We start from the raw sequence: 13,515 nt of genomic DNA, 5'->3' as shown, positions 1-13,515 counted from the left end.
CATACTGTACTTTGTCTGGCTTATTGACTTTGCTGCAGTAAGATACATTTCTAAAACCATATTGATTCACAAGGAGATACAGTATATAAGAGTTCAGTAAGCACATTTAGAAAGACTAAGCATAGAGAAAAACCCCTGCGGTTGATGATAATTAAATGTAATGAAGCAAAATAAACCCAAGGCAGAGAAGATGCAGTAGTTTAACACCAGAGGCAAACTGATAAGAGAAGGCAGAAGGTTGCAACTGTCTCTTCTGGGAATATCTTTAGAAAGACACGTATGATAAAAGTGTTAATTTAATAAAGGACAGTCTCCTGCTAATATGGTTACATAAATGTGATGATTGTATTTAAAAAAAACAAACAAACAAAAAAAACCTTATTTGAACAGTAGTAATATATAAATATTCACAATACGCTTTGTAATTGTTTTATATGTGCAGTGCTGTAAAACTCAGACAAGGCCTGTTCTCGTTCTCTTTTTTGTTACAGGTTATTCCAGTACAGTAGCTGACAAGGGAGTGATGTCAATCAATGGCGAAACAGGTTAGATAAGTCCAGATGAGTCAGGAAGCCACATATGCTAATCGCATACATGAGAAAGCAGCTATAGGGTTACACTTCCAACTGTAGGGAAGACAGTACATGGGAACTTGTTTGATAACGGGTTCTATTGACAGTTGTTTCAGGCACAAAGGGATTAAGAAACAGGGATTTTATACCAACGCACCTCTACAAGGTACAGTTTCACATAATAGTTTTTTATTTTTGAAGCTGACCAAATTCTGCTTTTCATTTGCGGCATGCTTTTACAAATGTGTTTAGATGGGAGTTGTGATACAAAAATGTGTGCTGTTCAAGCATGTCTACTGTCTGTTAATCACAAAGAATTTGTCATCCTGAATGACTTTCTTGTCCTAGGGATTTGCTTATATCGGTGGTTAGGACACCCTTTATCTGGTGGTCAGTGCTTCTTGTTTTACTACATGGTGCTTTTTACTGTATGGACCTGTAAGTCCAGTGTTGCTGGAAGATTAGTATCATGTTCGCATGCTTGCATTAGCGCAACAGGTGCAATCACCACATCAGGGCAAGAGAACATAAAAAGGCAATGAGCTAGATATCATTCCCCCTTGATTTTTCTTTAAATAAAACAAGACACATTGTGTATGTTTCAGTCTGTGAAAGTGGAAAGAGTTGATAGAAGTGCTCTTCATGTCTCTCTGACATTTTATTCAGTCTTGTTGAATGAATGCACTTTAAGGCATTCTGAGTTGGTGTTTTGTCTTTTTTAATATAACTGTGGGATACAAATGGAAGTTAACAATATGTGAAATTGAACATTGAGAACATGTAGTCTGTTTTGTTGATCAGGTCTTCTGTCATGAATTAGTTCCAGGGTAGACTACGTCTGAAGATATTTGGTTTGGCATGACAAATGTTGGTGAAATTCTCTTTTTAAAATCATTGTTTAATCAATTTAATGTTGCCTTCAGACTAAAGATTCCTTTACAGTAATCAGTGCCACTGCATTTATTTATTGTGTTGTGTGTTCTATATATATATTTATTTAAATCTTGTGTCCCCACACTTTCCTTTTTTTCTTGAAAGAATACAGTACTATGCCATGCATTACTGTGTGTCATAGGCCATTTATTATTCACAATGGAACCCTCATTTCACACCAGCCCTGCTGAGTTTACTAAACAATATAGTAAATAGAGGATTGCCTAGAGCCATGTTTTCAGTTACAATATTTCTAGTCTTTCTCCTGAAATATTTTCCAGCAAAAAAGAACAGCCTTGCCATTTTTCACTGTTACCAAACAAGTAAAGCTGGTCATTCGACAGTAATTAGCCCAACATTTGCTTAATGGTTGAGGGGAATTTTGTTTTTCTACTGTTCAGATCTTAATGTCGAATTAATTATATTAACTTCAGGTTATTGGATATAGTAGGGTCTGATGTTTAAAGCTTTTTTGGCTTGGAGACAAAAATTCCAAAACATAATCAACAACTATCATTTTTGACCTATGCCACTATTCTATTTCTTGATTTTGCAACATAAATTATAGATGTATTTTTCCTGTGGCAAAATATACATTCTCGTGAATAAAATGCCCTTGTAAACGTTTCCCAAAGTAATATCAAAGTGTAATAAAGAGAGGTATGCTAAAGCATACTAAAAACATGGCAAACCATAGACATCTGGGAAATGCACAGCATGGAACAATGGGAAAATGCACAGCATGGAACAAGTATAGGAAAACTTAAAATGTACCTTGCAAATTTACTGTGGTAAACTTTTATAAGGGTGGCCAGTTTGGAAAACGAATGCATTTTACATTTTGTACACACACAATTACTAAGAGTTGGATAGATTACAAAGAGATAGGCTTCAACAGTAAGTAAGGGGTTTCTGAAAAATATTGCGTTACACATTCTCATCCTTACAACTTTTTACACTTATAACCTTAAAGTCTGTTTTAAAGCTTTTTTTTTTTTTTAAATGTCTGCTGTAGTGCACCAATAGTGTAAGGATTATTGATCACATTGTCAAACAGGTAATACAGTAATAATGTGGTATGGAACAGAAAAGTCAGAGCACTTGTTGTTATGTTTTGAGTTTTTCAGGCAGTGATTTAGAGGACAGATCTCAAACCCCCGTGCACTAGAGCTGACATTTTGAAAAGAGCTTTGAAACCGAAGTTATAAGTGTAAAAAGGACGTTTAACCATATTTTTCGGAACCCCGCTACTTACCCTTTAACGAGAGCCATAATAGGTCAAGTATTCATAATATCAATCAACGTGTATCACAAGCTTTTTAAAATGAGTTACTATTCTTTATAATTAGATATCTCTATTTACCACTGTGTACATACTTGCTTTACAATCAGTTTATTCTGTCATAATGAGAGACAGGTGTATTCTATATTCGGGAACATATTAGAACAATTCGGTTCAGTACTGGCTGGTACGTTACAAAGCTTGAGTCTCATACAACGTGTAATCTTTAGAATTGCATTTAGCACCCTGCTGCTTTTACATTATTTTGTCAATGTATTCAAGGCATTGTGGTGCTATATTGTTTTTTTTTTTTTCAGTGGGGGAAAAATGGATGATCTGTGACAATTGTACTTACTGATGCTGTATATAGCATGCATCAGCTTTTTGATTTATTATAGTTTTTCATCCATAACTTCAGTTAAACTCAATCCTAAATTCTGAGGTAAAACATTTAGGCTGAAGGAAGTATTGGGCAAAATGTTGTTAGTTTTACCTGTTATAATTTTTAACAGTGTAGTTAATTTTATCTTGGGGCTAATGGGCCTGTGTTTTCTGTCTTTTGTCATTCAGCTGCAAATGGCCAATAAAAACTGTGACATTTGTGTGGGCCCAAGTCACACATTTAGCTGAAAACCTTTTTAAAAAAAAAAAAAAAAAAAAAAAAAAACTCAAAATATATTTTGTTTAATTTAACTTCTGTCATTGCTAGACTGATCTTATTTAATGAAAAAAAAAATTCTTTGTAGCAAAGAAAAAAAAAAACTGTGGTTGTTGGTGTAGTGACTGCAAAGAAATGATGTTCCTTAACGTACAGTACGATACAATAAAATAGTATTTAGAAATGATGTTCCGTAATATACAATACGATACAATAAAATAGTATTTAGAAATGTGCCTGTGGCAGGGCAGAAGAGCCCTGCACGTTGTTAAAGAGGGCAGGTTAAAACCCTTCTGATAAAATGTATTTTGTTTATTTAGCACGGGTGAATATATTATGATTTAGAATGTATTATGATTTCAAATGTATGGTGGTGTACTGTTATTATTTAAAAGGAAATGTATTCTGTGAGTTGTGTTTATTTAAAACGAGTGTTTTGTTATTGTTTGGTTTAAATGTGGTCTGGCAGAGGCGGTGCTAGCAGCTCATCTCTGCCAGACAGCTCGTGTGAATACATGGTCGGCTGTCCGTGATTATTGACTGTTGGCCATGCAAACAAAACCCAGTGCAGAAGGTGGTCACCGATATAAAAACCTGCAACTTTTGTTGTTGAGTGTGGTTGTTCAGGAAGAAGGAACTGTGCAAGAGAGAGCGAGAAATTAAACAGAAAGTAATGGATAACCATTGCTACGTGCGCTGGAAGCACCAGCACGGTACTTGTTTACTTGTTTGGTGTTAGTTTGTCGTGACTGTTTTTTGTTAAAACTTTTATTTTGCTCTTTGAGCAGTGGTTTTTGTACTATCTGGAAGCTATTGGCAGTAACTACACTTAGAATTTGGCTGAGCGTGTAGATTTCTCACTCAGAATGTCAATGACAAATAACTCTAAATGCTTAAACCACAACAGAATCTACATAAAGAGATTCAATATGTTAATATGTGTCTGTTTTTTATTTAGATTTTAATGACTTATAATATGTTTATAAGTGTTCAATGGCTACCTCTAATCAAGTTGAGAGTGTGTTTTCTCTTAAGCATTCAGACCTCAATTCACTTAAACACAGAGTCTGTGGGTAAATGCAGTTGCTGTGAACAAGAATCAGGGGGGTATTTCCAGTGTATGAAAATGAGTGTACTGTCGATGCCACTGCCAGCCTTGTTGTATGCAGAACAGAAAAGAAAAATATGGCAGCCGATGTATGGCCATGTCAACTCTGTCAGCACCTCTCAGTATGACTTTATTGGTTGATTGCCAATAAAGGTGGGAAGGTGAAAGGAGGTTAGTCAGCAAAAGGGGTGGGGATTGCGGCCAAGCTGCCACTCAAGCTTGATGTGACCAATCACATAGGGGACTTAACCCTTGATGAGTCAGCAGTACCTTGGGTTAATCAATGCTGGCACGTTTGGAGGTTCCAAATATTTGCCAGTGTTGCGCTTTGTATTTTAACACAAATCCAACAGCTCTTGTGAAGTTGACAAACTCGTAGTTTAACATAACACAAAATGAAAGCTTTTCAGAAGAGGCAGGTCATTTAGTCATTGCATGTATATATTCTGTCCCCTTACTTGTAGTTTCATTATGTGTTTTGTGTTTGCCTCTTTATTATGACTGTCCACACGTTGGAATGTCTGTTGTATTTACAATCATCGTTGCTGTACCCTGAAAGCTGCTCTTTTTACATTTCCAGACTTTTGTACCAGTATCAAAAGTCACTCTATACTACATTTCAAGTGCATTTTAGTCAGTATCCTAGATTGATTAGATTTAAAACTTAGAAAGGGACCATAAAGCTGATACGGTTGCTACACATACTATAAATATATTGTACAATATCGTATAGGGTGCTGTATGATAAAAGCTGATATCCAGCCTGCAAAAGGTCAGACCTGCTCTTTTGAGTGGGGTGAGACTCAGCTTGTATCTTACAGTACTCTGCTCTGTAGTTTTATTGTAATATTTAATTAAGTAAAAAATAAACAGTATAGCTAATCTTAATGTGACAGCATGACCCAAATGCATTTCATGTAGGCTGCATCACATCAATATCTACCACCGTATATGTGGTAAGTATATATAATTAATTAAGGATACTGGCTAAATTACACAACACTTTTACCAGGTTGTTTTACAATGAACGACTCTACAGATGGTTAGATTTGAAAGTATTTATTTTCTAATAAAAAAAGAAAATAAAAAAAATCTTTGATTTTGAATTCATCTTTTTAAATAAACATGTCCAAAGTAGGATGTTTACAAGGAGATTTGAAGAATCAAATGATCTTTGTTGTTTATTTATCAGCCTTCATTTTAAAATTATGACAGTAAGTCCTCATAAGTACAATAATATGATGGTTTATTTTGTAATCCAAAGTCACTTGACAACAATAAATAATAAAGTTAACTGGCAGTACACAACAATGCATATTTCTCAGTGAAACCACGGGGTTCAGTCTCGAAATAACAAACACAGTCCTTAATACACACACAATATACAAACACGGTCACAAGTCCTCAGTGAGTGCTGTAGTGCTCGTGGTGCAAATACAATTAATTGTGATACAAGTGCAGTTTGTGCTGGCCTGTAGCGACAGCTCCAGATCGTGTTAGCCATCTAATAACAACAAACAAGTATATAATTAGACACGACAATAGTCTGTTTTTATTTGTTTATTTTTTAAAGAAAAAAACTGAATATACTTTTTTTTTAATGCAACAGCGTTCTAAAGATCAGTCAACTAATTTTCCTGAAAAACACTGTACAACTGTTGTTTTTTTTTTGTAAATTCTGGGGAATCTGCGGATGCCCATGTATCATGGGAGAGGTAATATGCTTACTATGGAGTGCCTGGAGTGTAGAACAACAAACTATGAGACTGTATGTCTTGGAACTTAACAAAAAAAAAAAAAAAGTATTATAACTATACCTTTTTTGTGGACATCATATACATCTCATACATCCCAAATTCTAAATTGAAATAATTTGCAAATGTGTTATAATAAGTGTAATAAAACTAGTGTCCCTTAAAACCCTTAAAACTGCTTCCACTCTGCTGCACCTGTCAGGCACACTTTGAGTGTCACTACACAGTATTGACTAGCTAGTAATTATAGATTCTAGCCTTCGGGTTCAAAAAGAATATCAAACTGGTTACACTTTTTTAATTGTGTCATAAACCTGGAGCGATAGATATTGATCCTGCCATATGTTGCAGAACCTGATATAGTCTGCAGTTTGATAGTCTTTAGCAAATGCCTGGTGAAATTATTTAGTGCTGTATTCTGCAGTGAATACAGAACCCATTATACATTATTATTTATTTATTTTTTGCTGCTTGTAGTGTAGTCAATAAAACCTGAGTTAGGCTTTCTTGACTAGTAGAGAATTAAATGTAGTGAGCTCCTGTGCACAGCTGTTAATCAAATTACGGGTCTAACTTTTGAGATGCCTTCCTGACAGTTTTCCTTTGACATTATATAACAATGGACAAGGATGTACCTGCTATTTGCATATATGATACTAATGAAATGCAAATTATTTATAAGGTAAACACTAGTGTTCAATTTCAGAGAACCTAATCCAGGGGTGGTATTATTATTGTGAATAAAGGTTGTATAATGTATTTAGTGTTTGGTTATAATGATGCAAAGGGGAATGATAGGATATTTTGTATTATTGTTGTTGTTGATGATGATGATTATTATTATTATTATTATTATTATTATTATTATTATTATTATTATTATTTATTTATTTATTTATTTATTTATTTATTTATTTTCAACATTTGTGTTTAAATGTACCACATTTTATTTAATACTAAACCTAAACTAAGGTACATTATATGGCTAATACAAGTACTGTGTATATGTGCTTTTTTTTTTTTTAAATAGTGCAATACATTTAAAACACTACACCAGTAAATTCCAAAAAATATTGTGCAAAATCCAATGTGATGTAGTGTACTAATGAAGCACTGAAAAAAGTCTAGCATGTTCAAGGTGTCAAACAATGTAACTGACCCTTTACTCTATATGGGGTCTTGTACACTATCTTTCATATTTCATAGAAAGATAAGGGCTAAATTACAAATCTAAAGGGGTAAACATAGAAAACAAGATTGTTTTGAAGGATTTAAATTGAGCATGATGTGGCTAATCTATCAGTTTTGAATTGTCCTCTTTTATATTAGAGAAAAGAAATGCTCTGCTTCAGTAAACCTTGCTCAACTTCCCAGGAGATCCTAAGTGGTTTTAAAAAAATACCTTTTTGGATGAATTCTGTGCTTTTAGTTATATTGTTTGGAAATAATTGAACTAAAGTATCAATTTGAAAGATATAGTGGTGGCAAAACTAGGAGGGAAAAGCCTTTTCGTGTCAATTGTTTGTAGGTCATCATACTTTTTGTGTTTTTAGTTTAATGTAAGTACCTGTCTGTGTCAGCCTGTTGTACAGTATGTATTATACATATGTTTGTGTATAATTTACAGTAGATGGATGAATACAAACACAGCTTAACAAAGAACCCTACTCTGCCCTCACACACACACACACACACACACACACTGTTCTTTCTTTTGCACACATGACTTCTCCCCGTTTAGAATGTGATAGATTTTATTTGTCAGATAGATAGTGGATTGCTCATTTGCTGTATTTATTTATTTATTTATTTATTTATTTATTTATTTCCTGTAGTTAGCTAAATGGAGGCCTCAGTAAAAGTACTTTAGCCCCATATTTTTTTAAACTGAGATAAACATGTTTGAATTAACATGTTCTTGAAGGGTTTACAATTTGACGCATGCAACTTCAGTCCTGTGCTTACCATTTGACCCACTCGTGACAATACTAGATAACTTGAGATAACATTTACTTGTTACAAGTAGACTCCTTGAACTCTGGTATCAGAGTAAGTAAATATACAGAACTATTGGCTAAGATAAACCACAGCATGTGTGGGTATACTCCAAGCTACTGGCATAGTCAAGCATTATTGTTCGCACAAAGGAAGTTCTAGAATACACTTTACATGGGATTTCCCCCAAAGCAACTGTTATCAGGTAATAAACATCAATCCATTTCCAAACAATATGTGGATAAGAAGAAAACCCAACAATTCTACTAGTAAGTACATTCTCCTGGAAATAAACCCTACCAACTTTAATCCACAAAAGGGACTGCCATTAATCAGTGTTGGTGTCCAGAGTATTCGTGGGCACTGTACTAAAAATAGGATCAGCTAACACCTTTAATAGATTCATTTTTTTCTTTAAAGATTTGCCAGTTACTTAGAGTGTTTTTGGCAGATGTTAATGTTTACAATGTTTTAAATAGTCTGACTTAAATTAGCATTAATACTCAAGTGTTTTTGAATATTTCTTTTACGGTTTGAACAACATTTATCATAAGCCACAGCTGGAGTATTTTACTGAACTGGGGAATAACCTTGAATTGCATCAACAACTTAAAATTACCCTAAAAATAAGTGGCTTTTCCTGATCAGTCAAATCAACCTCTTAACCTCATCCAGTTAAACACTTTCAGAATTATGGTGCAACCCGAGTGAAACTTTAAGATAATGAACTGCTGATGCTACATCAAAGGGATGTACCAGCTTTATTGGTGAGTAGTGCTGTTCAGCTTCCTACACCTGTAGCTTCAGTGGCATCAGCAATCAATGCTAGGGCTTGCTTTTATGGATGATTGAATTTAATAAAAAAATAAACAATACAATAATATCAGCGAGGCTGGCAAGCAGTCTACAAAATCATTGGTGCATAAAGGGTTCAATTATGATGCATGGAAACATAACATTTCTATGATGTTGCACAAATTGTTGATCATCTGCCCGTGTAAAGTGTGTGTGTGGGAGGATATAAGGTTGGCAGGGATGGGGTTAAATCTGTCCCTGCTAGCAATCACAGGTGTGGCTGTTCCCCAGTTAGGTAATTGGTGCTAATTGAGGAGTGGCCACGTGTTTGTGCTGTGATCTTTGTATTGTTTTTCAACATAGTAGTGAAGGCTAATGCCCAGCCTACATGTAGTTATTCTTTTGTTTAAACCTTTTATTTTGGCCCTCGTGCCGTTATTTTGTTCCTGTTTTTGTGTTTGTTTTGATAAATAACATGCACATATGAGCTTAAACTGCAGCTTTCTGTCTCTGGGTCTCTTTTCTGCCTGCCAGTAATAGCTTGGGCGGTGACGCTACCCTGTCACAATCATCTTTAACATTCTGCTATTCATAATGTGTGATTTCATGCAGCAGTAATTGATGCTTTCGGATGTGTGCAGTGACGCGGCGGACAAAAAAAAAAGTCTATGGTGATTCAGGGATGAATTTTAAAATATAAATCATTTGTGACAGCTTATCTGATTTACTCACGCTCTCGTAACAATTTGTTGTAACCAGCATTTATTACAGTGTTTAACCCTTGGAAAGAATGTTATTGTGTCATATTTATTTCTCTTCAATTATAACAAAGCATAATGTTTGTCACAGACGCATTAAAAAATACGGTATCTGAACTGGAAATGAAGGTGGCCTTCATACAGAAAGAACATGTTTGTCTTTTGGCTTCGGGCCTTTTTATGGAACCCTTGCCAGTGTAAAACTCTGGTATCAGGCAAGACAATTCTTCCAAGTACTGATCTGTTCAGTGTGCCTTAAACCTTGAGGACAGCTTTGCTGCCTTGTGTCACAGCCTTTATTCTCATAGACTAGACTGGGCAACAATCTTTCAAAACAGAGACAAAAATGAGGTATTGCTTGGTGAATCGAAGAAACCTTTTCTTTTATGAATGCAGTCAATAAGCTTGAGCTGTTTTTTCCAGCATTATTGTCTAGTTCACAGGAACTAGCTGTTGACGCCCCAGCTAGTGCTTTGCCCTCTAACCCTCCTTTCTAGGTGGCTGTCAGAATCATCCATTCCTGTTGCATCCATTGTGGTTTTACAATAGGCTAAAATTGACAAGCCCATTCCCACCTGAGACTTGCTTCTGCATATGAGATGGGATGATTGGCAGCTCCGCTTGAGAAATTCGTAACACTTTTCAAGCTGTAACCCCTAAAGGTGCAGGGTAGTGGTCTTATCTTCCCCAAACACCTGTGTCTGGCCAGAATTAGCATTCAGAGTTTATGCAGCATGTGGTAATATGATTTGTTGTGGTTTTTATAGCAGTCACAGACTTTTAGATATGAACAGTAATTGGCATTGTGCACCTTTTTTTTTTACAGATCACTTTTTTATCTGACTTACTGTTATTTATGAATATGTTTTGTAGTTCAAAACACTTATTTTCTATTTATTATTTTTTTAAGTATATATTTTCACATGGCTTAAAGCACTTCACACTGTTGTGGATAAACGTTTCACTGCAGAGCAATGAAACTTGGCAGGTGGCAGCACCATATAAGTCTACCACCACAAGTCAAAAGGGGCCAAGCAGTATGTACAGTACATCAATTAGTCTACTGCTGCTGTTTTATCACACACTGTATATGTATTATAGCCACTATTCAAAAGATTGATGTAAAGTAACCAACAAAGGCAAATAGCTTTCTAAGATTTATTTTAAAAAGTACTGGGTTGTTTTACAATATGTGCTGCAGCTGAAAAATGCTGTTGAATGTACTGTCAGACTCCTGGGATTTCTGCAGTCAGGCAAACAGTCCTGTCATTAACTGGGCCTCTGAAGATGCTGGAAATGACCGCAGATATAGTAAATGCATTCTAGTCATTTAGACCTGAGACAAAATCCTTCTCTGATCTGATCAGAGAAATTAATACACAACAGGTGTTTAGGAAGCATAAATAGCCATTATGAATGTTAATCATTTGTCATTATCAAGTGGTCTAAATATTTATTTCAGCTCATGCCTTGCCTATTAAACTGTATTACAAATGATGTTGTTTAAATGAAACATTTAAAAAACAAGCATTCATATTTATATGAGAGTATTTAGAGAAGTAGAATTGTCATTTGTACAGTATTTATGATTCAGGTTTCAGGTTCCTGTGCTTTGTCAGATTTTACAGATTAGTGACCTTGTTTGACTTATCTTGTTGTCCTTTTTAATCCTTTCTGATTTTAACCTTGCCATCTGGCAGTTCATGATGAGAGTCCCCCCACTGCTATGCCAATGACTTTTCTCATTTAGCTGTTCTCATTTCCATTGTGTTGCGCAGTAATAACACAAATATCAATTATTGATGGACTGATTCTCATTTTCCATTTATCAAAATCTTGCTTTTGCATCAGAAATTGCTTTTTTGACTTCCTGCCTTTTTTTAAATTACATTTTTTTTTTAAATACACCACCATTTAGTGTGATTTGTCTAATATCTTAACAGTGTAATGAGATTATGATGTTAAAACCAGAGTACGTTGATTGGCTAATAAATTCTAAAATATTCTGAAAACTTACTGAAGTAGTACCTGTATACCACGGCCATGCGATCACCACAGACCATGATTATGCCAAGACTGCTAAAAAGGAAAACTAGAAAAAGTTATCAAATATTATTTCTAGGACAAGAAATGAAGAACAGATCAAGCTAGCGAGCATATAGAACAATGCCATGCAGCTGCCTGTCTGAAGAATGTGTCTGTAGTTCTTTTACACTCAGTTACACAGTCATTTTTCATGCTTGGGAGCATGGAAAATAAGGGATAGAATATTAGTATTTGGTTATTTTTGTTTTGACAGGTTCCACAGGCCCTGATAAAAACTAGTCTTAGACTTCCTATTGCTAATCGAGGTCTGTGAACCTAGCTGCTTGTTTAAAAAAAAAAAAAAAAATCCAGATAAGAAACAAATGTGACAGTGTACTACATTTCATTGTTAAGGAGACAGACTTAACCTCTGAAGTTAATAAATAGCATTCAAGTCTAGGGGGGAGTTGCTGATAAATAAAATACAGTTGCCTTGTATCATAAATAACTTTGTAAATATGTCACTGTACTTGCAGTGTGTATTACATGCAAAATGCACACTCAGAGAATGTCTATTTCTTCATTGAATGTGCACAGTATGCCCACATGGGTGCAGTCTATGAGAAAGCCATCCGTGTCCGACAAATCCTATTAGGTTTGTTTCTACTGCACTGAGGTGGAAGGGGAACAAATATATTGTCTGTTCTTCACCAGTGCAGCAGTAATATCAATGTTACATCTTGGCACAGTTGCCTGGCTTATGCCACAGGTGTCACCAGATGGTCTTTGGAGCGAACCTGTAGTAAAGAAACCCAGCTGGGTACAATCTTCTAGTGCACTGATTCCCTATTAGTCTCCTTTTCTGGCTGTCAGTCCCTTTTTTACAACAACCAGATCAGCCATCACGTTTAATATAAATTCCTGTTGCTTCATCACCAATGTTGCAATGTGCCAATTCCATTCCCACTCCAGCCCAACCCTGAGGGAGACAATTGCCTTTATTAAAACCATTAATAAAAATAGATTAAAATGATTCTAAGAACAACTTGAGGTTATCTCCAGAAACACCAGCTGAGCTTTTTCAGTTGTTTTCTCAACTTCATGAACTTCCAAACCACACACAAAATGACACACGTACAATTTAGAGATGAATGATAACCCACAAACAGCCATTTACTCAGCGATTTAAACAGACTTATTCAAATTAACAAAAGTGAATGGTACCCTAATATTTTATTTATTTACACAGAAGGGCACTGCATTCTTCAGTGGCAGTACAAATTAAAGGGAGTGGAATTACTTTTATCCAGATGATTAATTACCTAGGTAGCAATACAATTGTTTTCATAGTTAAGATGATTCATTAGCTAGCACGTGCAGACAACATTATGAAATATCAAATCCTCACAACTGTGTTTAACAAGGCATTTGCTACAAAATGTACTGTAGTACAGAAGAGGAAGCAATGGAAGCAGTAACAATACAATACAAGTCAAGGGGCTTCTTTAACACTCTCAGCCGTCAGTGTTTCACCCTGAACAGTTCATTGAAATTAATGCCGCACTGTCGGCTGGTGTGATTTAATGGTGGATAGAAGGCAGATGTGGATGCCCCAAAAAGCAGAGAATGTAGTTT

General features: G+C 35.3%; 1 protein-coding gene across 4 annotated transcripts in view; it reads left to right on the top strand.

The window, feature by feature from the left end:
- The window catches only part of LOC117423232 (inactive N-acetylated-alpha-linked acidic dipeptidase-like protein 2), a 289,018-nt gene that overhangs the window by 52,984 nt on the left and 222,519 nt on the right, over positions 1-13,515 (top strand). For 2 of the 4 annotated variants that reach the window (XM_058990196.1, XM_034038736.3), the window contains exon 1: positions 636-738. The exons of the other annotated variants lie outside the window; for them this stretch is intronic. In XM_058990196.1, the coding sequence (XP_058846179.1) occupies positions 645-738 (94 nt within the window). In that variant the 5' untranslated portion in view covers positions 636-644. Of the gene's footprint in view, positions 1-635; positions 739-13,515 lie in introns of those variants that run through there. 4 annotated transcript variants of the gene reach the window in all.

Source organism: Acipenser ruthenus, chromosome 17, assembly GCF_902713425.1.
Source record: "Acipenser ruthenus chromosome 17, fAciRut3.2 maternal haplotype, whole genome shotgun sequence".
Lineage (NCBI taxonomy): Eukaryota > Metazoa > Chordata > Actinopteri > Acipenseriformes > Acipenseridae > Acipenser > Acipenser ruthenus.
The sequence above is the reverse complement of the archived record's forward strand: the minus strand, read 5'-3'. Positions and strand labels throughout refer to the sequence as shown.